At 35.0% G+C, this 25445-nt stretch overlaps 1 protein-coding gene across 7 annotated transcripts in view; it reads left to right on the top strand.

Annotated features, from left to right (window-relative positions):
* The window catches only part of LOC136031439 (A disintegrin and metalloproteinase with thrombospondin motifs 9-like), a 364806-nt gene that overhangs the window by 224201 nt on the left and 115160 nt on the right, over window positions 1–25445 (top strand). For all 7 annotated transcript variants that reach the window (XR_010618512.1, XM_065711064.1, XM_065711037.1 and 4 more), the window contains 3 exons: window positions 4897–5060; window positions 19328–19454; window positions 22838–22973. Coding sequence is in view for 6 of the 7 variants with exons in the window: in XM_065711064.1 (XP_065567136.1) it covers window positions 4897–5060; window positions 19328–19454; window positions 22838–22973 (427 nt within the window). In the remaining variant the exon portion in view is untranslated. The remainder of the gene's footprint in view (window positions 1–4896; window positions 5061–19327; window positions 19455–22837; window positions 22974–25445) is intronic.

Genomic DNA, 25445 nt, shown 5'->3' with positions numbered 1-25445 from the left:
AACATGTGATTTTTCTCCTCGTGAAATTGATTTTATTCATAGAACTTAGCTCCTCTTGATTTTAGTTCATGGAACTTGTTGTGCACTGACTATTACTCGTGAAACTTGTTGCGCGTTGATTTTTCCCTTCGTGAAACTTGTAAATTTACTTTTCTCCTCATAAGACTTATTTTTTCATGGAATTTGTTGTGAGTTGATTTTTTTGCTCTTGGAACTTTCTGTATGCTGATTTTTTGTCCGTAAATTGCATATTTTTCTCTTCGTGAAACTTGAAGATTAATTTTGTTTCCTCGTCAAACAGATTTCAGTAATGGAACTTGTTGCGTACTGATTTCGAATTAGCATGAAACAAGTTCCATGAACAATAATCAGCACGCAATACGTTCCATGAACAAAATCAGTTTCACGAGGAGAAAAATAAATGCACAAGTTCACGAAGAGAAAAATTAACATGCAACAAATTTCAAGAAACAAATTTTCCATGAACAAAATCGCCACTAAACAAGTCTTAGAAACAAAATTCTGTTCATGAGGAGAAAAATAAATATACAAGTTTAATGAAAAGAAAAATTGACATGCAATTACACTTAATAGCACCCACAGAGTTATCAAAAGAGTTGGACGCTCTTTCTTACTGAGCTTTTCAACAGAATGATTGTTTTCTCCTCTTATTTTCTGCCCCGTTTAACAATTTTTTTTTTTACTGCTACTCCGTAATAATAACTCACTGTTAAACACAGATAAGGTAAACACAGATGCGCACGATTCTCTTCCTCCCCAAATCTACCCAGAACTTCACTCTTATCCTCACAAGAATTACCGACTTTCTGTAAATTCTTCCTTATGGCTTCTGCTCACCCAATTTGGGGACGAACTGCTTTTCTTTTGATCCCAGAATCGAAGGTCATACAGCAAATCTTTGGCAATCTGACATCCTTCCTTCGTATAGTTCCTCGCCATTTAATTTTTTCTAAAGGGTGGTATTGAATCTTATTCTTTGTAAGGCTTGTTGTTTAAAATACAGCCAGTCAAGAAGGTGCTACAACTATCCATAGACGCTTCCTCCGCAAAACATTTATCAGGTCCTCCTCTGCTTTTCCAAGCATTCACGTTTCAAAACCATGCTTCACCAGTGGTATTACCTCAGCTTCCAATATTCTTATCTTAGTTTTAAAATATTATCTTCATATTCTTCCTAACTTTTTTCAACAGAGAAAAAGCATCTTAGCCTTGAGTATTCTAATTTTTTAATCTTCACTGAGTCCACTTTCTGGTAATTGACCCTGTCCACTTGATCAATCTTTTTGTTACTCAAAATTCTCTCTTACCATGCTAGAGAATCGCACATATTCCAACTAGGCCCTGACCTAGGGGCACACAATGCTGAGAGGTGTAAAGAAAAAACTTAGCGATTTTTCCCTTAAGAAAAACTGAACTGATGTGATTTATTGTGAAAGTGCCAGGTGCACTTTGCTGCTGCGCTGCCAATTCAAAGAAAAGGGATTTTACAACAACATTGAAATTCCGTAGTTACTTAAAAACTGTCAGCTGTCTCCCAAGAATGGTAGCTGAGCGCTCGGTATCACCTCTCTCTTGCATTACTTTTGGCTCATCGGTTTCCTTTTGTCCAGGGCTTCCACTACCCCTAAATTATGGGGATTTCCACGTAAATCTTTGTGCCTCCCCAAAAAAATTACATGTGCCAAAGGGGACCAAAACACTTTCAGCTAGGGGTGTCAAAGATTTAAATCCGTCCCTACCTCTTCACCACCAATTACTACTATTCTGAGAGACTTAGTCTTCCTAGAATTCATTTTCAAACTTCTCTTGGACCTCTAACTCTCAAGCAGTACAAAAATTAATTTACTTTGCCAATAATTTTTATGAGGACTATCATATAATCTACATAATCTAAATCTAGAAGAGTTTTACTTTCATATTTAATTCCATGTACTATTAGTGTAAGGGTACTAGACAGTCAGACCCTCTTCCCATCTGGCCTATGCCCGCCGCTTAAAGTATGGATATATTGACAATATCTTCCAATAGATAGGCAAATTTGGCTGGATATATATGCAAATTTGGACTATATATAAACAATTTGCCTTCGTCATTTCTAATCGACAATTGTCAATTTGGCAATTATAATTGCCAAAAAGGCAAGGTAGAACCTCCAACAGGTTGAACCCACTGTGAATTAGCATGAGAGGGTTGACTCTAGTTCAGCATTGTGGAGTGACATGCAGGAAAATTTTTAAGTAAGTCAACCCGTAGTCAACCTGCGTGTGTTCCCCAGCGAGAACCTCCAACAGGTACGACTCTAGTTCGGCATTGTCAAGGGACACGCATGCACGGAGAGGTGTAGCATAAATGGGAGACAGTAACAACGGCAATCAAAGGGGTAAAATAAACCTTGACTGGGCTACCCACTTAATTGGACAATCTGTCTTGGCTTTTCTCTACAATTGGCCATGACTTTGACTTTTCCCACAACTATTCCCTTTTTTTAAATTCAAAAATCAACGGATTTCGGTCAACTAATATTACATGGAATTAAATATGAAAGTAAAACTCTTCTAGATTTAGATTATGCAGATTATATGATAGTCCTCATAAAAATTATTGGCAAAGTAAATTACTTTTGTACTGCTTGAGAGTTAGAGGTCCAAGAGGAGTTTGAAAATGAATTCTAGGAAGACTAAGTCTCTCAGAATAGGAGTAATTGGTGGTGAAGAGGTAGGGACGGATTTAAATCTTTGACACCCCTAGCTCCAAGTGTTTTGGTCCCCTTTGGCACGTGTAATTTTTTTGGGGAGGCACAAAGATTTACGTGGAAATCCCCATAATTTGGGGGTAGTGGAAGCCCTGGACAAAAGGAAACCGATGAGCCAAATGTAATGCAAGAGAGAGGTGATACCGAGCACTCAGCTACCATTCTTGGGAGACAGCCGACAGTTTTTAAGTAACTACGGAATTTCTATGTTGTTGTAAAATCCCTTTTCTTTGAATTGGCAGCGCAGCAGCGAAGTGCACCTGGCACTTTCACAATAAATCACATCAGTTCAGTTTTTGTTAAGGGAAAAATCGCTAAGTTTTTTCTTTGCACCTCTCAGCATTGTGTACCCCTAGGTCAGGACCTAGTTGGCCTAAGTGCGATTCTCTAGCATGGTAAGAGAGAATTTTGAGTAACAAAAAGATTGATCAAGTGGACAGGGTCAATTACCAGAGAGTGGACTCAGTGAAGAATAAAAAATTTGAATACTCAAGGCCAAGATGCTTTTTGTCTGTTTAAAAAAGTTAGGAAGAATATGAAGATAATATTTTAAAACTAAGGTAAGAATATTGGAAGCTGAGGTAATACCACTGGTCAAGCATGGTATTGAAACGTGGTTGCTTGGAAAAGCAGAGGAGGACCTGATAAATGTTTTGAGGAGGAAGCGTCTATGGATAGTTGTAGCACCTTCTTGACTGGCTGTATTTTAAACATCAAGCCTTACAAAGAATAAGATTCAATACCACCCTTTAGAAAAAAGGAAATGGGGAGGAAACTATCTGGTTGAAGGATGTCAGATTGCCAAAGATTTGCTGTATGACCATCCATTCTGGGATCAAAAGAAAAGTAGTTCGTCCCCAAATTGGGCGAGCAGAAGCCATAAGGAAGAATTTACAGAAAGTCGGTTATTCTTGTGAGGATAAGAGTGAAGTTCTGGGTAGATTTGGGGAGGAAGAGAATCGTGCACATTTGTGTTTACCTTATCTGTGTTTAACAGTGAGTTATTATTACGGAGTAGTAGTAAAAAAAAAAAATGTTAAACGGGGCGGAAAATAAGAGGAGAAAACAATCATTCTGTTGAAAAGCTCAGTAAGAAAGAGCGTCCAATTCTTTTGATAACTCTGTAAGTGCTATTAAGTGTAATAAACAGTATCTTGAAGAAAATTACTCGAGGAGATTGGAGTTAAACTAAAATTTGAAGTAGCGGAAAATGTTTAGTGTTTGACAATTTACTGAAGCTAATTTTCCAAAATTTCCATTAATATCGTCATGTCTTATTTAAAGGGATTGAGTGAGCCTTTTTTGGGAAGTTCGAGCTTCTTTTATTAATAAATTTTAGATATGCTTTTAGATTGACTTAATTTGATCAGGAATTTTGTAAGAGAGAACAGGGACATCACACAGAGAGGTTAAATCGTAATAGTAGACTAATAACAGTAGTTTTGATCGAACTCTACTCCAATTGGTTTATTATCGGAAATTTCAGTTTTGACTTAAATTTTTCTTCCTTTGATTGGTTTAATTTTGAAAATCTAAGTCTTAGGATTAACAAATGGAAAAGAGACTTTAAAAAACCATCATGGAGAATACAGAACATTAACTTTTAGCTTTAACTAACTTTGATTAACTCTAAAGCTTTTTAAGGTCCACATGAAATAAAATCACTTTTTTGAGGCAAAATACTGGTCTTTCAATTTTTTAGACACTGATGGTATAAATGACATTTATTGAATTCAATGATTCTTTTTTAAAAATAACTTTGAACATTTCTTGAACGCCTACGCGACTAAAAATTTGATGGTACTAGCCAAAGACTTGTAAATGCATAATAAACCACAAACTGTTGGTCAGGGAATCAGAAAAAAAAACAAAAAAAACAGTTATTTATGTATTCTTTTCATCTACCCAACTAATTGCCACAGGTGTTTTCTTAGAAGCCTGATGGTGTTATACCTGCTTGCGTATCCAATGCCTTTGTTATGTTATCTACTATCTATTCAGGTAATAAATCTATGGTGCTAGGACATTAACCGCCATCTGTTTTTGTTATAATAATTCCCTTTTGATATGACAGTTTAATAGGAATAAAAAAAGCAAGTGGGTTTTATTCGTTTTAATTTCAGCTCTTAAAGATGGGAACAACTTTATTCTTAATGGCAACTTCATTGTCAGTATGTTTCAAAAGACTGTTCATCATGGGGGAACAACATTGGAATACAGTGGGTCTGATGCAGTGATAGAACGGCTCAATTCGACTAAACCAATTAGAGCACCTCTTGTAGTTATGGTAAATTTCTGCCTTATTTATCTGTGTTTTATGTTAAAAAAAATTGATGAAAATTTGTTGTTTATTAGTGAGTGATCGTTGAGATTTGACAAAAAAAGATCAAAAAGAAGATTATTTGGTGCTTACATACTTATTATACGGTACTACTTATATGGTTATTATTTATAACACACTCGTGAAGTGAAGTTTGGTGACAATAAAATCTGACGAAAATAGATTACTACATTAGAAAAATTGTGGAGGTCATTTATGAATTATTAAATTGGGAGCTTTGGCGTCAGCTGACTGTCTTAAAGACAAAGAAAAGTTCATTATTAACACGATTCTTGACCTTGTTCATTCTAGTTCATTATTACGGCGATTCTTGAGGATAAGGGTAAGTTTGCTTTGAATAGTTATGGAATATAGTGCCTCACCATTGATGTTCAAAATTAAGATTTGGGATTTGCAAAGGAACGTAGAACAGGCAATTATATTTTTCTAGGATAAAGGGCTGTTGCCCAAAACAAAATACTGCTTCAATGGACACACCACGACTTTGTACTCTTACGAGAAGCAACATTTTTGGATGTGTATCACTGTCTTCTGGGCGCATATTTTCAAGTTGTAGTTTTCACAATTTTGCCAATAAAGTATTTTATTTTCATCATATTTTTTTTTCCATTAGCACTAAGCAAACTTGACTTCTCGAGCGTGTTTTATATAATATACAAGCTGTTGGGGTGGCGCTTCGCGCCACCCCAACACCTAGTTGGTGGGGGCGCTTCGCGCCCCCCAAGCCCCCCCGCGCGCGTAAGTCGTTACGCGCCATATTAGTTACGCGCCATTGTAGTTGTGTCCCTATGTCCCACCTGTGAATATAGATATATATATATATATATATATATATATATATATGTTTTTAACTACGTAAAACTTGCGAATATACAACATTCTTCGCTGTCCCATTGTCTGTGCATATAAATAGATTATCAGGTTTACCGACTCTTGAACATGCAACATATAATTGTCCATGGGAAAACAATCCGTATTCAGATCTATACCTCATGATTCTAATGATTGCCCTTGAGCTTTGTTGATGGTGATTGCTAATCGACCATTCCCTGAGTCGCCATCGTCATTTATATATCCCCCTGTGCACCCCGGCGTCCCCTTTGTAGTTATGTCCCTGTGTCCCGGTCGTCATTTATATTCCCTGTGTCCCGGTCGTCATTTGTGTCCCGGTGTTCCAGTCTGTGATTTCTCTTTGAGTGTCCCGGGGGTCATTTATATTCCTTGTGTCCCGGTGTCCCGGTCGTCATTTATATCCCCCTGTGCCCCCCGGCGTCCCCATTGTAGTTGTGTCCCTGTGTCCCGGTCGTCATTTATATTCCCTGTGTTCCGGTCGTCATTTGTATCCCGGTGTCCCGGTCTGTATATACATTCGTTTTTTAGTTTTGTTTTTCTCCTTTATTTTTTTCCTTTTTTCTTTTTTTTCTTTTTTAGTTTATTTAGATTTTTAGATTTTTTAGTTTTTTTATTAGTTTTTAGTTTTTTTGTAGTTTTTACCATTTTTTTAGTTTTTTTAGTTTTTTTTTTACTTATGTCCTGGTCGTCATTTATACTCCCTGTGTCCCGGTCGTCATTTGTGTCTCGGTGCTTTGTTGATTGCTAATTTATATTATATTTATATTTATATTTTTTATATTTATTAATATTTTTTTAGTTTTCTTTTTCTCTTATTTTTCAGTTTTTTCCTTTTTTTTTAGTTTTTTCTTTTTTAGTTTTTAGTTTTTTTTTGTTTTTTATCTTTTTTTAGTTTTTTTAGTTTTTTTTAGTTTTTTAGCTTTTTTAGTTTTTTTATTAGTTTTAAGTTTTTTTTTTAGTTTTTGCCTTTTTTTAGTTTTTTCAGTTTTTTTTAGTTTTTAGTTTTTTACCTTTTTTTTAGTTTTTTTTTAGTTTTTTAGCTTTTTTAGTTTTTTTTCTTTTTAGTTTTTTTTGTAGTTTTTACCTTTTTTAGTTTTTTTTCTTCTTTTGTATTAGTGTGAAATAATTCAGACGTCATATGCGGACAAACACGACGTCACTCGACAGACAGACAGACAGACATAACCCACAAACAACTTATTTTTATATATATTTATTCATATTTTTTTAGTTTTCTTTTTCTCTTTTATTTTTCAGTTTTTTCCTTTTTTTTAGTTTTTTTCTTTTTTAGTTTTTAGTTTTTTTTTAGTTTTTTACCTTTTTTTAGTTTTTTTTTAGTTTTTTTAGTTTTTTAGCTTTTTTAGTTTTTTTTATTAGTTTTTATTTTTTTTGTAGTTTTTGCCTTTTTTTATTTTTTTCAGTTTTTTTTAGTTATTAGATTTTTACCTTTTTTTAGTTTTTTTTAGTTTTTTAGCTTTTTTAGTTTTTTTTTCTTTTTAGTTTTTTTTGTAGTTTTTACCTTTTTTAGTTTTTTTCTTCTTTTGTATTAGTGTGAAATAATTCAGACGTCATATGTGAACAAACATGACGTCACCTGATCCACAGATCCACAGATCCACACACAGACAACTTATTTTTATATATATAGATATATGTTTTATATAGTAATTTAATAAAAATTAAAAAAAAAAATATATTAGTTAAAATCAAAATTGAGAAAGGGATGGAAATTGTTCTTTTATTGATGCCAAGTGCAAATATGTATTTTATTGAGGCCAGTCGAGCGCATGAATTTAATTTGAGATTGTATTTTTTTTTTTACCAGTTTTCCGGTAAAATATAAAAAAGGAAACACATTTTGGTGAAATCAATCAAATTGTTTCCAAATTGTTTGTAAGTTGTGCATTAAAACGACATACCCCATAGGCCATAAGTGATATTCCTAATTTCTCAGGGTTTATAGGGGCATCAAGAAGCATCAAAGAAAGTCCAATGGAATCATTTCAACTCATTGTCTTCAGCTTTAATTTGTAAAGGAAAACTAAAAATAGAAAGAGGAACTAGAACTAATAAGTAATTATGGAAATGAATCCAAATAATTATGAAAAAGAAAAAATATATTATATAAAAACATAAAAAATAATTAAAAAAAAAATATAAAACGAAATAATTATATAAAGAATGTTGGGCGGAGTATTAATAATAAAAAATAATCTATTTTATAGATTGAATAAGAAGTGGCTAAGACTTATTTAGATTTTTCTCTTTTTTGGGGGGTGGGGTCAGGTCCTAGGGCCTCCCCTGTGTAAATTTTTGTTTTAGGGTATGTCCATTCGGGATATAAAAATATTTTAGTTTTCTCTTTTTTTTTCTTTAGAAAAAATGACCTCAATCCTTTCACTTCATAACATGGTCTGTACATTCATTTTTTGTTTTATTTTGAGCTAAATTTTAGACTAGGATGCTCTATCAATACTAAGTTACTATATATCCCATCTAATCCTAATAAATTGTTATTTTAATGTAGTTGAGTGCTATCCAAACTTACCGGTATCTCAAAGCCCCCAAAGTTTCAAAAGAAAATATGGTCAAAACCGACTTATTCTTAATATATCCTGATACTCTCAGATATGTTAAACCTGGGGCATCTCATACTGCTCTTTAGAAACATTTTCACATGCCTTTCCCTCTTTTTATTACATCACTTACCTACTCTTTCCATTTACGATTCAAAGTTGATGTAAAATCTTGGTAATTAAAACGATCTACAACTTTGACAAATAGTTTGAAAATATTGATTACTCCTCCGCGTATCATTAATACATATCTTCCTATAATCATATTTCCCCTCCAATTATTTTACTGATGCCATATATAAGAATTTCATAGCCATAGTCTTAAATATATGGTACTCTTTGTGAAAAGTTTTAATTCAAAAAAACAAAATGTACCTATTTGTAAACTTTTAAATGAATCTTATGTTAATTATTTCCCTGTGATAACTATTGTCTTCCTTTTTATAAACCATTGCCAATGCTTCAAACGCCAAGATAGTTGTACTTCAGCTAGTTTCTGTGACTTGCCATAGCTCTTACTGTTCCTTGTAATTTTTAGCCTTTGTCAAGGTCACCCTATATACAAAATTTAGCTCATCAAAAATATAAAAAGCAGCGGGATGTAGCGTCAAAGAAATTTTTCTATCAGCATGAAGCTTCAACTTTCACGTTATTTTCCAAAATCAAAGTATTTTTTTCTACCTCTTTAACTCCCCTCCACCGCCTGTTCCGACTACCTCTTTCTCAAATCTTTTTTATGCTACTTTATTTTAAAGGTTACGCTTCATCCTTTACTTTACAAAATAACTTATTGTATCCCTAACTCTATTTAAATTTCTTTTAAACGTGTATGCTAAAATAATCATAATCTCAGGATTTACATTTTTCTGTAGCTCTTATGGGACTAGACCTGTCCCGACTAGTATAGGGGCAGATAGGTTTGTTTATATTACATAGGAGACGTATGGTCCTTAGCATCTGATTTCACTAGTAGGCTTTAATGGATTCTCAAACTCAAAAAACTAATCATTCTACCCCAAACCCCAAAAGAGAGGCTTTTCAGGGGACATAAGCACACCATTTTGAATGGAATTTATTCTGAAATGGACATGACCAGGTGGAATTTTATATCATCTTTTATTTCTGATGTAATTGGTCAACTCCTTTTAAATTTTTTTTTTTTTAATTTACTCCATTTTACTTTCTTCACCCATTTTAACTATGATTTTCCATTCATTTTTCGACTGTATCTCCCATGTTTCATTGTGCTTTTCTTAAATTTTTTTTCAACATTCTTTTTGGAGAATTGTGTATATTTCTGGTGTTGACGCATTATATTGCTAATTAATGACAGTGTTAAATTATTTTGTGATTTATCGTTTGATGAGAGATATATGAATTTCGGCATTTTCGCTTGTGGTAATAGATTCTAGGTAAATATTTATATGATGAATTTTCTTAAGCCGAACTGGTCAGCCATGACAAAAATACAACAAAGAGAGGTAAAACTCAATGAAAAGACAACAAACGAAACTGCAGCCAGTAGAAAGAAAATATGAAAGACTAAAACAACACGGATATTTCGCCTGTATGCAAACTACGCCTAGCTTGCATACAGGCGAAATATCCGCGTTGTTTTAGTCCGGTATCTTTTCTCTCTACTGGCTGCAGTCTTGTTTGTTGTCTTTTCATTGAGTTTTACCTCTCTTTGTTGTATTTTTATATTTAGCTGATCATATGTCATCAACATTCTCTAGCTTCATAGCAATCTTGCAAACCGCTACCCAGATTCCCGATACAAGTTTTCGTCCGTAGGATATTGTCTGGGTATCATGACCATTTTCAGTGTTTTTTTTCTTTTTCATCCCTATGAAGTCTCTTTTTGTCTTTGAGATTTCTTTTAATTATGTGGAAGTTTTGCTAACTTTGATATCTGAAGCCTCATTCTTACACAAATATAAGAAGCTATTTACTTTTCGGCATCGCTAGTCAAATCGTCAGTACAATGCTTCATATTTTAAGTTCCCAGGAGTGACAATTAGGGAAAAATATCCACGTTCGATAACCTCACTTTAGGAAAATGATTTTTCCAAGTTTTTCCTTATTTTGAAGTAAGTCTTAGACCTCTCTACTATCATTTCATGCCTAGTACACTCCGCAGCTATTTAGAACCTTTGCTGATTAATTTTCCCATAAATTTCTTTTGTTTTCAACAAGATTCTCCTAAAAATAAACATCGATCAATCATTGGTATGTTTACCAACCCACTACCCCCACATGTCTGTGTAACCCTTCGATCGAATATAATTAATATAATTACTAGTTCAGGTGATTCTCCTAAAATAAGCGCTTATTCCCTCATTTCTATGCTGAAATCCAACCATATTAAATTCGATTAAATTAATGTTACACACTATGAATTTGTGTCTGGGCGGCCAACGAGGCAAGCTTACATTTATAAAAGTTTTGGGGACGATCCATTCCGACAGTAAATTGAAAATAGACTTATTTTCAATAAGTCTTATAAATAAGTATTACACCAATTACGTAATCGTAACCGGCTCTAGCTTCAGTCTAATATTTTTGTCATATTTGTTGGTGCCTTTTTAAGCCAGATGGATTATTCTGAAGGAAAGACATCTCTGGAAATTTGTAATCTTGTCCGAGGTTGTATACCCGTCCTGTACTCCTAAAAATGGGAGTTGCTTACCATTTAAAAAACAAGACTTGGATGATAAAAATATGTCATTTTTTTTTAATGTGTCATTTTTGTCGATTGTGTTATTTTGTGTCAAATCATCAACATCAACATCAAATCGTGTCATTTTGACACAAAATGTGTCAATTTTGCAGCCCAGTTTGTAAGGAGTTTAAACTCAAAAACTCTGTTAGGCTGTTAAACCTCCTATCTACTCCTAATAAAATAGTATTCTAATTTAGTTGAAGGATATCCAAGCTTACCCCTTTTTGTAACCCCTCAAAATTTCGGAACTAAAAATTGCCCAAACCAACTAACTCTCAAAGTCCCTTAAATCTTCTATGTGTCCTAATATGCATTAAATATATATCTCTTATGCCTCTTTTTAGAAACAGTCTCTTCAATCCTTTAGGTTATTTCGTCATATCATATACCTATGTATGCATGTATATATTTTCAAAAAAGCCATCTTGCCATAGAAAAATAAAAGCAAACAAAACACAAAAAAAAACAGAACATAAAACATAACAAAACCAATATAAAAACACAAATAAATTAAAAAGAAAAATATAATTATATAAGAATCTTCACGAAATTATTTATAAGGAGATACATCTTTTACGATGTATCAGCCCTTTTTCAACATACCTAGCCAGATTCCTTTATGTCGTTTTAACTCTCGGTCCTAAAATTCTTTCCACCCACCTTCTATGTGTCAACACTAAGGAAACGCAGTCATTTCTTAGATCCACCAATTCCTTTTGATTCCCCCAAAAATGGACAATATGACACATCAGACAAGGGACTGGGTAATCAATCGACCCTCCCCTTAAGTTAAAAATCCATTTTATTTCTTTCCCTTTCAACTCCAATTTAAAATAAACTTCTTCCCCCCACGTGTCCTTCACCTTACTATACAGACTCAGAGATCCCCAGGCCTCCTTCCAAGCCTGCCGCTGCTGTATTTCTTGATCGTGTAACCTATCTTTTTACCTTATCAACCACTGTATCCTAATTTGATCCCTTACCTTTATTCCAAAAATATGAGTATCCTACGTCATCTAAAATTTTCTTAATTTCTTGCGGCCACCCTACCTCTATCATGTCCTCCAACAAACTAAAATACGCTTCTTTTGCTAGCCTATTTTTACCTTTCAAAATTTTTGTCTAAAACTTCACCATTCTTATTAATCTATCTTTTCTTAACCTACTTAGTCCCAAATCTCCCTCCAATACAACACTGTGAGTAGATTTATGGACCCGATAAACTCTCTTAATATAATTCCCTTGCATTCTTTCCAACTCCTCACTTTCTCTTAAACCCCACATTTCACATCCGTAATGCTTAACTGAAAGGAGTTTAGTCCTAAATAAGTATTTATGCATTTCTATATCCCTAATCTTCCCTACCTAACTTTTTAAAATTGAATTCATATACATATATCCTTTTTATATATCCCTTTTCCATACATCCTGTGCATACTTACCAATCGAAAAAAACTTAACTCCTAAATACACGAATTCTTTTTTAATCTCTATAAAATCACCTTTATATTTAAATTGATTATCTTTCCTTAATTTTTCACCTTTCCTAAAAACTACAATTACCGTTTTCTTCTTATTTAATTCTAATCCTTTCATACCCAAATATTCCTCCATTATGTTTTATATTGTGGCATGTCTTTTGCCGGTTGTGCTATAAGAGCAATATCATCAGCAAACAAAAGCATGTATAGTTTTGAAACACTTGTCAGTACTTCCTCTCTTTTCATGATTCCTTTTAAACTATACTATGCAAAACAAAAACCGGCTCTACTGTACCCCCTTCTTTCCTAAACCTTCCCTGTTCCTCTATTAATTTCCCTAATTCTTCTAGCCATTTTCTTAGCCAACTATCTATTACCTTACAGAAAATATTACTAACTATAGGATAAATCTGGATCAGTAGGTAGTTCGACAATTTTTTGCTGTTTCCTTTTTTATATAACGGTACAGCTATAGATGTTGTTCATTCTGTTGGCCAGCTGCGAAATAAAAAATATGCGGCTGAAAACGACAGTTAAAACTGGTATGCACACTTCTTCCATACTCGTAGTGGAATTCCGTCTCGACCTGTAGCTTTTTCTTTGCTGATTTCATAGCCTACAATATCTCCTGTTCCAAAATTGGTGCTATCAATTTCGTATCTGCTTCTATCAGGGGTCCAAAACTTATAATTTCTGGTAAAATGTTTTGGAGATCTTCTTCCTTTCGGTTTCCGTTTACCGACTGTGTCCTGAGGTACTTTTCCCACTGTTCAGGTTCCATAGAACATGTGTTTTGTGCCTCTCCCTTCAGCGACCTATGTACAGCTTTCTAGAGTTGATGTGCTTCTTTTTCCCTGAATTGTTTAATAAGTTATTTTTGTTTTTTCGCTGCTTCGCATTGTTTTTTCTCTCTTATCATCTTCTCATGCCGCTTTCTATTCTCTCTGTAAATTCTTAAATTATTCTCTATTCCTTGCGGCTGGAATGAACTCACTTTCCTCAGGCTCTCTTGTACAATGAGTCGAAGCTCCTCACACCCGTAATCAAAAAATGTTTTTGTCGATTTCTTCTCTTTCCATAGTTCGCATATCTGCCTCAGTGATCCTTCCAAATCGCATACTGCTTCACTTACTTTGCCTAATTCAACTAGTTCAATAATCTTCTCCATCTCTTTCTCTAAATTTTCATTTCCTATATTAAACTTAAATAAATCTTCATCATAAATATCTACTGTTCTTTCTATTTTTATATTTTTTCATAGATCTAGTACACATTTTTCCGAAACCTTTTCTATGACCAAATTTTTCCATCGACGATCTTACACTCTGATTTCCAACAGCAATTAAATAAAAAAAAAAGTTTTTTTTACTGAAAGTAAGGAGCGACATTAAAACTTAAAACGAACAGAAATTACTTCGTATATAAAAAGAGGCTGCTTCCTCATCAACACCCCGCTCTTTACGCTAACGTTTGACTCTATCTCTCAATTCTTCTTTTTAAAACAGTAACAAACTTTAGCGTAGAGAGCGGGGCGTTGATGAGGAAGCAGCCTCTTTCATATACGAAGTAATTTCTGTTCGTTTTAAGTTTTAATGTCGCTCCTTACTTTCAGTAAAAAAATTGTTTTTTTTTATTTAATTTCTGAACGTTTTTGAATCAATGCATGTTTTGATTTTGCCTCTCCGCAGAGGAATAATTAAAACGAAATTTACATTTTTTTTTTGGCTAAATGGCTTTCTCATAATTTTGATCGAATGATTTTGAGAAAAAAAGAGCGGGGGAGGAAGCCTAGTTGCCCTCCGATTTTTTGGTTAATTAAAAAGGCAACTAGAACTTTTAATTTTTTACGAATATTTTTATTAGTAAAAGATTTACGTAACTTATAAATTAGCTTACGTAAAGAACTTTTGTATTCTCATATTTTTATTACATATATGAGGGGGTTCGCCCCCTTATCAGATCCTCGCTCTTTACACTAAAGCTTAAATTTTGTCCCAATTCATTAAGACGACCCCAGAATCACAGAAGCCGTAGAATAAATAGTTGAAATTACTAAAAATACTTTAACGTAAAGAGCGAGGTATTAGGAGGAGGTGAACCCCTCAAATGGGTAATAATTTCTGTTTGTTTTAAGTTTTAATGCTGTTCCTTACTTCCAGCTGAAAGATTTTTTCATATTTATTTTTTCATTGTGTTTTTAAATAATGCTAGTAAATCCTGCGCTCCCTTCATGGAGATTTCCTTCCCCCATGACAAATTATCGATGGAAAGTTCCCCCAACATATCCCCCTCTTCTCAACCCCTCCCCAACCAAAAAAATCCTCCTGAAAACGCCTGTATACTTCCCAATAACCATTACTATATGTAAGCATTGGTCAAAGTTTGTAACTTGTTGCCCCTCCCATGGGGACTGTGGGGGAGTAAGTCGTCCCCAAAGACATAGTTATAAGGTTTTTCGACTACCCTGAATAAAATGGCTGTCTCAGAATTTTGATCCGTTGACTTTGGTAAAATAATTAGCGTGGGAGGGGGCCTAGGTGCCCTCCAATTTTTTTGGTCACTTAAAAAGGGCACTAGAACTTTTCATTTCCATTAGAATGAGCCCTCTTGCAACATTCTAGGACAACTGGGTCAATACGATCACCCCTGGGAAAAAAAACAAACAAAAAAAAAACAAAAAAACAAATAAACACGCATCCGTGATCTGCCTTCTGGCAAAAAATACAAAATTCCACATTTTTGTAGATAGGAGCTTGAAACTTCTACAGTAGGGTTCTCTGATACGCTGAATCTGATGGTGTGATTTTCGTTAAGATTCTATGACTTCTAGGGGGCGTTTCCCCCTATTTTCTAAAATAACGCAAATTTTCTCAGGCTCGTAACTTTTGATGGGTAAGACTAAACTTGATGAAACTTATATATTAAAAATCAGCATTAAAATGCGATTCTTTTGATGTAGGTATTGGTATCAAAATTCCATGTTTTAGAGTTTGGGTTACTATTGAGCCGGGTCGCTCCTTACTACAGTTTGTTACCATGAACTGTTTGATTACGGAGCCAACTGCTATTTCCAGAACCTCAAAATCCGCTCAACATGACAAAAGACAACCATCTACTAAAATATAATCAATTAAACTTGAGTTATTACCCGACAGAAATTTAAACTCTCCTATCCCCTTATCCTCTCTAACCCTCCCATTAACCATAATCAAACCATACTCCCCACAAAAATTCAAAAGCTTACTTCCCCAAGTGTTCTTTCTCCTTCCTTTGTCCTTTGATCCACAAAAAGGGGGGATGGTAATTCCCTGGGGGAGGGGGGTGGAATTTTGCTGGAGAAATTTTTTCAGGCAGAAGTTTCAGACCAGAAAATCACATTGTTCCAATTAAAATAGATAAATAAATAAAAATAAAATAAATAGAACCGTTTTTAAGAAAAATGCTGAAATACATAAATAATCGCAGTGGATTTTTAATGAGAGTAGATATATATAAATATGTTTGTGTGCTGCTCCTAGAACACATTTGCTGCTCCTATGGCATTATTCAGGAATTTCAACTACAGTAATTTAAATGTTCTATTTTTCTCCATAGGGATGTCGTTCCTTTGGTGAGATCTATTAGTTTTGTATAAAGCTATTTGCCATTACCTGCATGGAACAATTCTTAATTTTCAATTCCTTATTCACACGTTTTAGCACAAAAGTGAAAAAATGGGGCATATTTAATATCAGTCTATAATGAGAATTTGTCTTGTTTATTATCGTGAACCGCTTAACAAACCTAAAATCTTCTTGTAAGGTCGAAAGCCATCAAAGTAAAACGACTGTAGTACGGTGTTTTCTCTTTAGTCTACTGATTTATTTTGTCAATCCCAACCCCTTACGTTACACATAAGAATTGATGTGATGCACAAACAATTATAGGTTTCTTCAGTTTTAATTTCAAAGATTTTTAATGCGTGAATTAATGCACGTAACGGGATTCACCAGACAGTGTTCCTTAGATAAAGAATTCTGTTCATTGCAAACTACGACTTTTGTTCCAACTACGCGATTTTTATTTAAATTGAGCCCAAAGAAGCTTAAAGAGCACTTTTCTTTTATTCAAGCCTAACAGCTTAATTCTGGATTTTACAAACGTGAAAAGCAAGACCAATATAGACTCTAGTTATTGTTTTAAGCGCAAGATAGCAACAAATGATTAAGGACAAGGACTGAAGCTAATTTGTATTCCTCTCATTGACAAGAAGCAAATGTGATTTGTTGTTCTTTTGGTCACAGTAAACGACGTTAATTTGCAGTTCTGTCAATGACAAGGACCTGGCTTGTTTGCTGTAGCTATCAGCGACAGGGACCGAAGCTAATTTGTATTCCTCTCATTGACAAGAAGCAAATGTGATTTGTTGTTCTTTTGGTCACAGTAAACGACGTTAGTTTGCAGTTCTGTCAATGACAAGGACCAGGCTTGTTTGCTGTAGCTATCAGCGACAGGGACCGAAGCTAATTTGTATTCCTCTCATTGACAAGAAGCAAATGTGATTTGTTGTTCTTTTGGTCACAGTAAATGACGTTAATTTGCAGTTCTGTCAATGACAAGGACCGGGCTTGTTTGCTGTAGCTATCAGAGACAGGGACCGAAGCTAATTTGTATTCCTCTCATTGACAAGAAGCAAATGTGATTTATTGTTCTTTTGGTCACAGTAAATGACGTTAATTTGCAGTTCTGTCAATGACAAGGACCGGGCTTGTTTGCTGTAGCTATCAGAGACAGGGACCGAAGCTAATTTGTATTCCTCTCATTGACAAGAAGCAAATGTGATTTGTTGTTCTTTTGGTCACAGTAAACAACGTTAATTTGCAGTTCTGTCAATGACAAGGATCGGGCTTGTTTGCTGTAGCTATCAGAGACAGGGACCGAAGCTAATTTGTATTCCTCTCATTGACAAGAAGCAAATGTGATTTGTTGTTCTTTTGGTCACAGTAAACGACGTTAGTTTGCAGTTCTGTCAATGACAAGGACCAGGCTTGTTTGCTGTAGCTATCAGCGACAGGGACCGAAGCTAATTTGTATTCCTCTCATTGACAAGAAGCAAATGTGATTTGTTGTTCTTTTGGTCACAGTAAATGACGTTAATTTGCAGTTCTGTCAATGACAAGGACCGGGCTTGTTTGCTGTAGCTATCAGAGACAGGGACCGAAGCTAATTTGTATTCCTCTCATTGACAAGAAGCAAATGTGATTTGTTGTTCTTTTGGTCACAGTAAACGACGTTAATTTGCAGTTCTGTCAATGACAAGGACCGGGCTTGTTTGCTGTAGCTATCAGCGACAGGGACCGAAGCTAATTTGTATTCCTCTCATTGACAAGAAGCAAATGTGATTTGTTGTTCTTTTGGTCACAGTAAACGACGTTGATTTGCAGTTCTGTCAATGACAAGGACCTGGCTTGTTTGCTGTAGCTATCAGCGACAGGGACCGAAGCTAATTTGTATTCCTCTCATTGACAAGAAGCAAATGTGATTTGTTGTTCTTTTGGTCACAGTAAACGACGTTAGTTTGCAGTTCTGTCAATGACAAGGACCAGGCTTGTTTGCTGTAGCTATCAGCGACAGGGACCGAAGCTAATTTGTATTCCTCTCATTGACAAGAAGCAAATGTGATTTGTTGTTCTTTTGGTCACAGTAAATGACGTTAATTTGCAGTTCTGTCAATGACAAGGACCGGGCTTGTTTGCTGTAGCTATCAGAGACAGGGACCGAAGCTAATTTGTATTCCTCTCATTGACAAGAAGCAAATGTGATTTGTTGTTCTTTTGGTCACAGTAAACAACGTTAATTTGCAGTTCTGTCAATGACAAGGATCGGGCTTGTTGGCTGTAGCTATCAGCGACAGGGACCGAAGCTAATTTGTATTCCTCTCATTGACAAGAAGCAAATGTGATTTGTTGTTCTTTTGGTCACAGTAAACGACGTTTATTTGCAGTTCTGTCAATGACAAGGACCGGGCTTGTTTGTTGTAGCCATCAGCGACAGGGACCGAAGCTAGTTTGCTGCTCTATAAGCAATTAGAACCGTAACTATTGTTTGTTTCAGCAAAAAGCTCTGAAGGTCCTTTTCTGCTTTTTTAGTGCCAAGGACCGTAAGTAGTTTACAGTGTTTTGGTTAAGAGGAACATTTGATATGATCCTCTGATATTGACCACTGATAGTGGCGCCACTATCAGTGATGAGTGCCGAAGTCAGTTAGCTGTTCTGTCAGTAGCAAGAACCGAAGTTATTGGGGTGTTTTATCAGTAACAAGGACCAAATATCAGTTTCTGTTCTGTTAGGGACCAGGACTAATGCTAGTTTACTATTTTATAAGTACCAAAGACCGAAGCTATTCTACAGTTCTACCAATAATTTGAAACCTCTTCATATTAGAGACACTTCTACAAGCTGCTAACTGTGTTTCGTTAATATGTTAGACTTGAAACACTTTGCTTGTCCAAATTCTTGAATTTTATGTCACACATTTTTCTTTTTTCGATTAGATTCCTTAGAGGTTTTGGTTAACTTATGCGTAATGATGCTTTTTTTTCAGGTACTATCGGTTGGTAATCTCTATCCCCCAGACATTCAGTATCAATACACAATTTCGCGTGTGAAAAGTGAAACCAAGTATAAATGGTCAGTCATTGGATGGACTGAATGCTATCCATCTTGCCAAGGTAAGGTCTTTCTCAGCTCTTTAGAAAGAACTCGTATTGCTGGAGACTTCAGGTCTTAGATGGTAAAATTATATGGGCATGATCCCCTGTCCAGGATTGAAGGCCAAACTCCTTAAATTTGATAAGAATACTCTCACCGCTGCTGTAAAACTAAGTATTCCCGACGCTGGCTTACTTGTTTGGTCTAGGTTCAAATTGTTTCTATTCTTCTATGGTAGAACCAGAAAAGACTTTAATCAAATCAGATAGGTTCCTCTTTGCTATAGCTTCGTCTTGATGGAAGACAAATACAAGTAGCTAGATTAGACATTTTCATTGGGTCGGTGAAACACCACGCTTGCACATATACGTTTATCCACTGTAATACGTGGGGTATTCCATGTTTGGCACTGACTATACTGGTAATGATTATGATCAATGTATGAAGAACTATAAACTATTAGTACAATTAATGAGATTGAGTTTTCTGTTCAAAGCGGTTTGAAAACTACTTCATTGCTTTATACTTATCTAATTATCTATAGTGCAATGACATTCTTGCAATGCTTGTTTTTTGAACTGCACTAAGACCTGCTGAATGCAGGTTTTTTACTCGAATAGAATCAACCGGAACCGCCAAAAAGCAGTATTTTAGAAAAAGTATTATCATACAAAATTATGTGTGTGCTGTGATTGGTCCAATAACTGCACATGATTTTGTCGATTCCTCCTTGGTTTGAGGCATTTGTCAAGGAAATATTTTTATTTTGCCTTTGTTTGAGATAGCTTTCTATTTTTATCCTTTGTTGTGAAATTGCAAAGCTTTCAATTATAATCAAAGCTTTGCTGGGGAATGACCAGCCGTGGTCGTTTCAAATTACGCCAATCAAATACCCAAATAATGCGAGCCTCGCATAAATAAAAATGTTACCAGCAACAAGATTTAAAATTATCAAATTCTTCAAAAAAATACTTGGTTAATTGAAAGGAGCTGTCTCCAAAATTTTAATTGTAAAAATGTTATTTGTTTTTCATTCAGACAGCCAGGATAACGATGGTGCTGATAGAACCCTACAATATCGGTTACAAAGTTTCATTTCCAGTAAAGAATAAAAAAACAATAATTCAGTTCACAGTATATAAAGGTTCCACCTGTTAAAATAACGGTAAGCATAATCACAGAAAATGGTTTGGTAGCCATGAAACAAGACAAGTTAACTTAGGTGATTTTGTCTTCCTTTATCATACGCTCCTGATCAGCTCTGCAGGAATATTTCAAATTTTTATACTTGGAATTTTGTGTTTTGGATAGATAATATAAAAAATTGTTTTCAGCCATAATGTATTCCAAATTGGTGGCTGATTTAACTTTAGAGTTGAAAACAGACATTTGGCTGAGGTATTGCTTTGGGGGAAAGACATAATACCCATTATTTTACCTAGCTAGTCATATAATGCTTACAAACACATTCAAATTTGCTGCCACTTCTGACATCGTGAAGTGTACTCTACGGTTCTAAAGTTCGTAATAGCACATCCAGAGTGAAGCCAAAAAATCATGAAATTAACGACAACATAAAATGCCTTAGAGCTATTTGAAAGATCATTGAAAAAGTACCATACTAGGACAAAAAGTTCTACTTTCACGAACTAGTATTAAAAAGTGTATCTTTTCACAGAAAGTCCTCAAAAAGTATTCTTTGACCAAAAGTACTAGGAGTAGTACTTACGTTGAATGCATTTTATTCAATTCAGTTAAGGGACTCCATTTACATGAAAACAATCTCTAAAGAGGAACATGTTGGGATGATCAGTTTTTAAATGCAAAATAAAAATCTCTTTAGTGCATCACGCTTAAAACTGCAGGGTTTATGGACAGATTATTTTTTCATAAGCTTTATCGTTTAAGGAGGGCTTCAAAAAAAAAACACCCGAAACAAAATTTTAATTCACGTGGCTTATTTTTATGTCTGTCCTGGCTGAATAGTTATCACACTAGACTCATAAGCAACAAGTCGCTGGTCTGACTCTTGCTGGTGGCTAATGTTTCGCTTGGTGGCGAGGGTTTGTGGTATATCCCTGTAAGACAAGCCAAATTTAGACCCAGATTTAAATAGGTACCCAGAAAAATCCCGGGAAAAACACGGGAAGCGTCGGAAATTTTCTCCCAACCACGCATAGCCCTTCTAGCCGAGGGCAGAACATCAGGAGATCGGACTCTGTGTTATGCAGACCTCAATATTCTGCATCCTAAAGCTTTGTTGTAGTTTGTAATCTGGACTTAAACCTGTTAGTCCACAGTTACACCTTAGCCTGACGTTAAAAGTTAAGCAAAGTTTTAATGCTCAGAACAACCTATGATAAATGAGTATGCTCAGAATGGCTTACTGAAATTAGTTTGAGTTTTTTTATCCAGCCTATTTAGCTATTTCAATGATATTGTTTTATTGTTCCCCAGTCTGTAGAAAACAGAAGAAAACGTATCATTGACTGAAATACAAGAAAGAATAGAAAGCAATATTTTTAAAGATTTTTTTTTGATAGATTTACGTTGTAAGGCAGAAACAAGATGAAAACGAAATATATTCTAAGAAAAATAGAAAAATCAAAAGGAGTATGACGATTGTTTTTTGCACTTATTGTTCTTTGCAAATAAATCATAAATTATCAAAAGCATGGAATAAATTCGATTTTGCATTCAATCTTATTTGCAAATATACTAATATCAACGTTACAATTGAGCCTGTATATAGCCCAAGGCCAGTTACTAGGGGTGTTTATTCTGTGAATTTGCTTTATGTTTTGTTCCTATCTCTCATCAGCAGTTTGTACGTTATGTCAAATAAATCCTATCTCGAATTAAGAGCCAAAACTATTAGCAGTTATTTGAGGCATTGTTTGGGGGTGGTTCTTGGACTGACCGTATGCCAAACAACAAGCTACACGAATAATGTGGTTCGATCCATCTTCGTGGGATGTAATGAAGAAAAAGTTGAGATGGCAATGACAACTTTCATGAACGATGTAGGACTGATCCCATCCTGAATGGGGTGAAAAAGGTCATAAGAAAGTATTCAAAGGAAGTCGAAACTTCATGGGAGAGGATAAATAAATAAGTTTTGAATATATTGTGGTGGTGGAGGAGATTATTCAGCTGTGTAGGTCTTAGGCAACCTGGTACTGTAGTGTGCTGCTTGGAGTAGTGGTTGTTGTAACAATAGTAATAGTACCTGTATTTCCAGGTCCATTAGGCATGCTGGGATGGTGGGACACAATTGCTTTGGCAGTGACTGCAATTATATTTGCAAAGCATTGAATAGACGGCTGAATGGTAGGGTATGTCCATTTTCTATCTGACTTGTGCCTTACAACATAATTTTACTGTTTTATTGCCAATTTTTCAGGGATTCAAAATCAAGTAATATCTTGTACTCAAGTTGGAGGTCCTTCTGCTCGAGTATCGGTAGATGAACATCATTGTATTGAATTTTCTAAGCCAAAGCCGCAGAGTGGGCAATGTAACCAAGATTGCAGACTAAGGTAAGACAGTTACTGCATATTGGTTTCAATAAATGTGAAATTTTGCATGATAATTGTGTTTATTATATATTTTTACCACGTTGGATTTTTAAATTTGTAAGAATTTAAAAAAAGTAAATCTGTGGTAAAAGCGAGTGGGAAATCGCTCATTTTTAATATTTTATTTTTTACTATTTTAAACTTTCAATTGATTGTTGGCTTGAAACATAGGCTATTTACTAAGACATGGCTAATGAATAGAACGTCAAATTATGGTCATTTTGGAAAGAAAACTCTTGTCTTCGTTTTCATTGTGGCCAAATCCTCCCTTTACTTGCCGTTCTCCATAAAAAAGATTCTTTGTTTCTTCAATCAACCTAATAACTGAATTTTTCCAGTGTGCCTTCAATCCTTTTCTTTTGTTTATTGTCTTTTCCAATAAGAAATCTATATGCTACATTATTTTGAAGAGTGCAAGTTCTAAGTTGTAAATTAATTCTCAAAGCCAAAACAAGAAAGCTTTAGTGGAGTTGTAAATAACCATGTATATATTGTACATCAAGTGTGATGGGGCAAAAATGCTCTTTCTACTGACCTTTGTTAGACTAGCCTTACTTTATGCATCGTAAATTTAGATTTATATCCCAGGATGTCTAGCCACCTTTCCTGAACTCAATCAACCAGGAAACTAAGTCATAAAAAAGCCACAGATTACGCAATTTCATTGTTGTTTTTTTAAAGCATATTCAATTCAATTCAATTTCAATTCAATTTATTCAAATAAAACTACAATATAACACCAATAATAATAAAGATCCTGGAAGCGAACTTGTTGAGGACCATAACCACAAAAAATTGAAAATGAAGAAGAGAGAGAAAAAAAAAGAAAAGAGAAAACATGAGTAACTAAAGCAAATTGAATAAGAATTTAGAGAGTTATAATATCAAAATTTTAGTACATTGCTATACAGCGTGCGAAAACTTGTGGATAGCTCGACACTGGAGGGTATTATATTCCATTGAAGTATAGATTTATAAATGGGGGATCGCTGGGCGGAACTAGAGACAAACTTGGGGACAATGAAGGAACGGTTGGATGAACGGAGACAGAGGCCTTCAGAATTATTAATATTAAAATAAGATAATAATTGAGGAGGAAGATTTTTATGGTAAGCGGAGTATGCAAGGTACAGATTTAATTTTTTGATGATTTGTTCAAAAGGGATAATACCAAAATCGGAGTACAAGTCCTGGGTGGGATATAGTCGGTGCAGCCGAAAAACTGCTTTGATGGCACGGTTTTGGGCAGATTTTAATTTATTGGTAACTGAAGGAAAAGTGTTGCCCCAAACAGATCCACAGTATGAGATATATGGGTAAATAAAAGAGTAATAAAGGGTGACAAGGATATCGGGAGGAAGAAAATAATTCGCACGATTAATCATACTTACCTGTCGCAAAATTATGGCTCTGATGTAGGACACGTGTGTTGCAAATGATAGGGAGGAGTCTATGTGAACACCAAGAAACTTGGCAACTTCGACCTGTGGGAGGAGATTGGTAGAATATTTTAGGCCAAGTGCTTGCTGAGGTTCATTTTTTTTGTAAGGGGTTCGAAATAATACAACCTGACTTTTCTTGATGTTAATGGTCATGCAGTTAACTAGACACCACTCCTCTACTCTATTTAGAAGGGTTTGAGTAGAGGCGACAACGGATGGTAAATTAGGACCGGTGATGAAAAAGTTGCTATCGTCAGCGAAAAGTACTGGGTGCACTGATGGACCCAGGTCCGTAACCAAATCATTAATATAAAGGAGAAAAAGTATTGGACCAAGAACAGAGCCTTGTGGGACGCCCCTTCGGACAGGTAGGGGATGTGAAGTCAACCCGCCCAGACTCACACTCTGTACTCTACCAGAGAGATAAGAGCCAAACCATGAGAAAGGAACTCCACGAATCCCTAAGTTGTTGAGTTTACTTAATAGAACACTGTGATCAACCATATCAAAGGCCTTAGAAAAGTCCAGAAATAAGCCCAATACAGTATTTTTAAGGTCAAGTTGGGAACGTATAAACTGTGTGGCGTCTATTAGTGCATGAGCAGTTGAAAATTTGGAACGGAAGCCATATTGATGAGGAGAAATCAACGAATCTGAAGAATGAATCCCAAATAAAAAGGGAGAAAGACGTCGGAATACAATTCTCTCGAGCACTTTAGATATAACTGGGAGAAGTGAGATTGGACGATAATTACTTATCTCAGACGGATCGCCTTTTTTATGAATCGGGATAACAATTGCTGATTTAAATATTTCTGGGAAGACTCCATTGGTCATAGACAGGTTTGCTATGTGCACAATGGGTTCACAAACATAGGAAGATACGGTCCTAAGAAGCTTATTACTTATGCCAAAGAAGTCAGGTGTACTACTATTAGAGAGACAATTGATAACTTGAAGCACCTCTTTACGATCAGTTGGAGAGAAAAAC

This window comes from Artemia franciscana, chromosome 1 (genome assembly GCF_032884065.1).
Source record: "Artemia franciscana chromosome 1, ASM3288406v1, whole genome shotgun sequence".
NCBI lineage: Eukaryota > Metazoa > Arthropoda > Branchiopoda > Anostraca > Artemiidae > Artemia > Artemia franciscana.
This window is presented reverse-complemented; position numbering and strand designations above follow the sequence as displayed.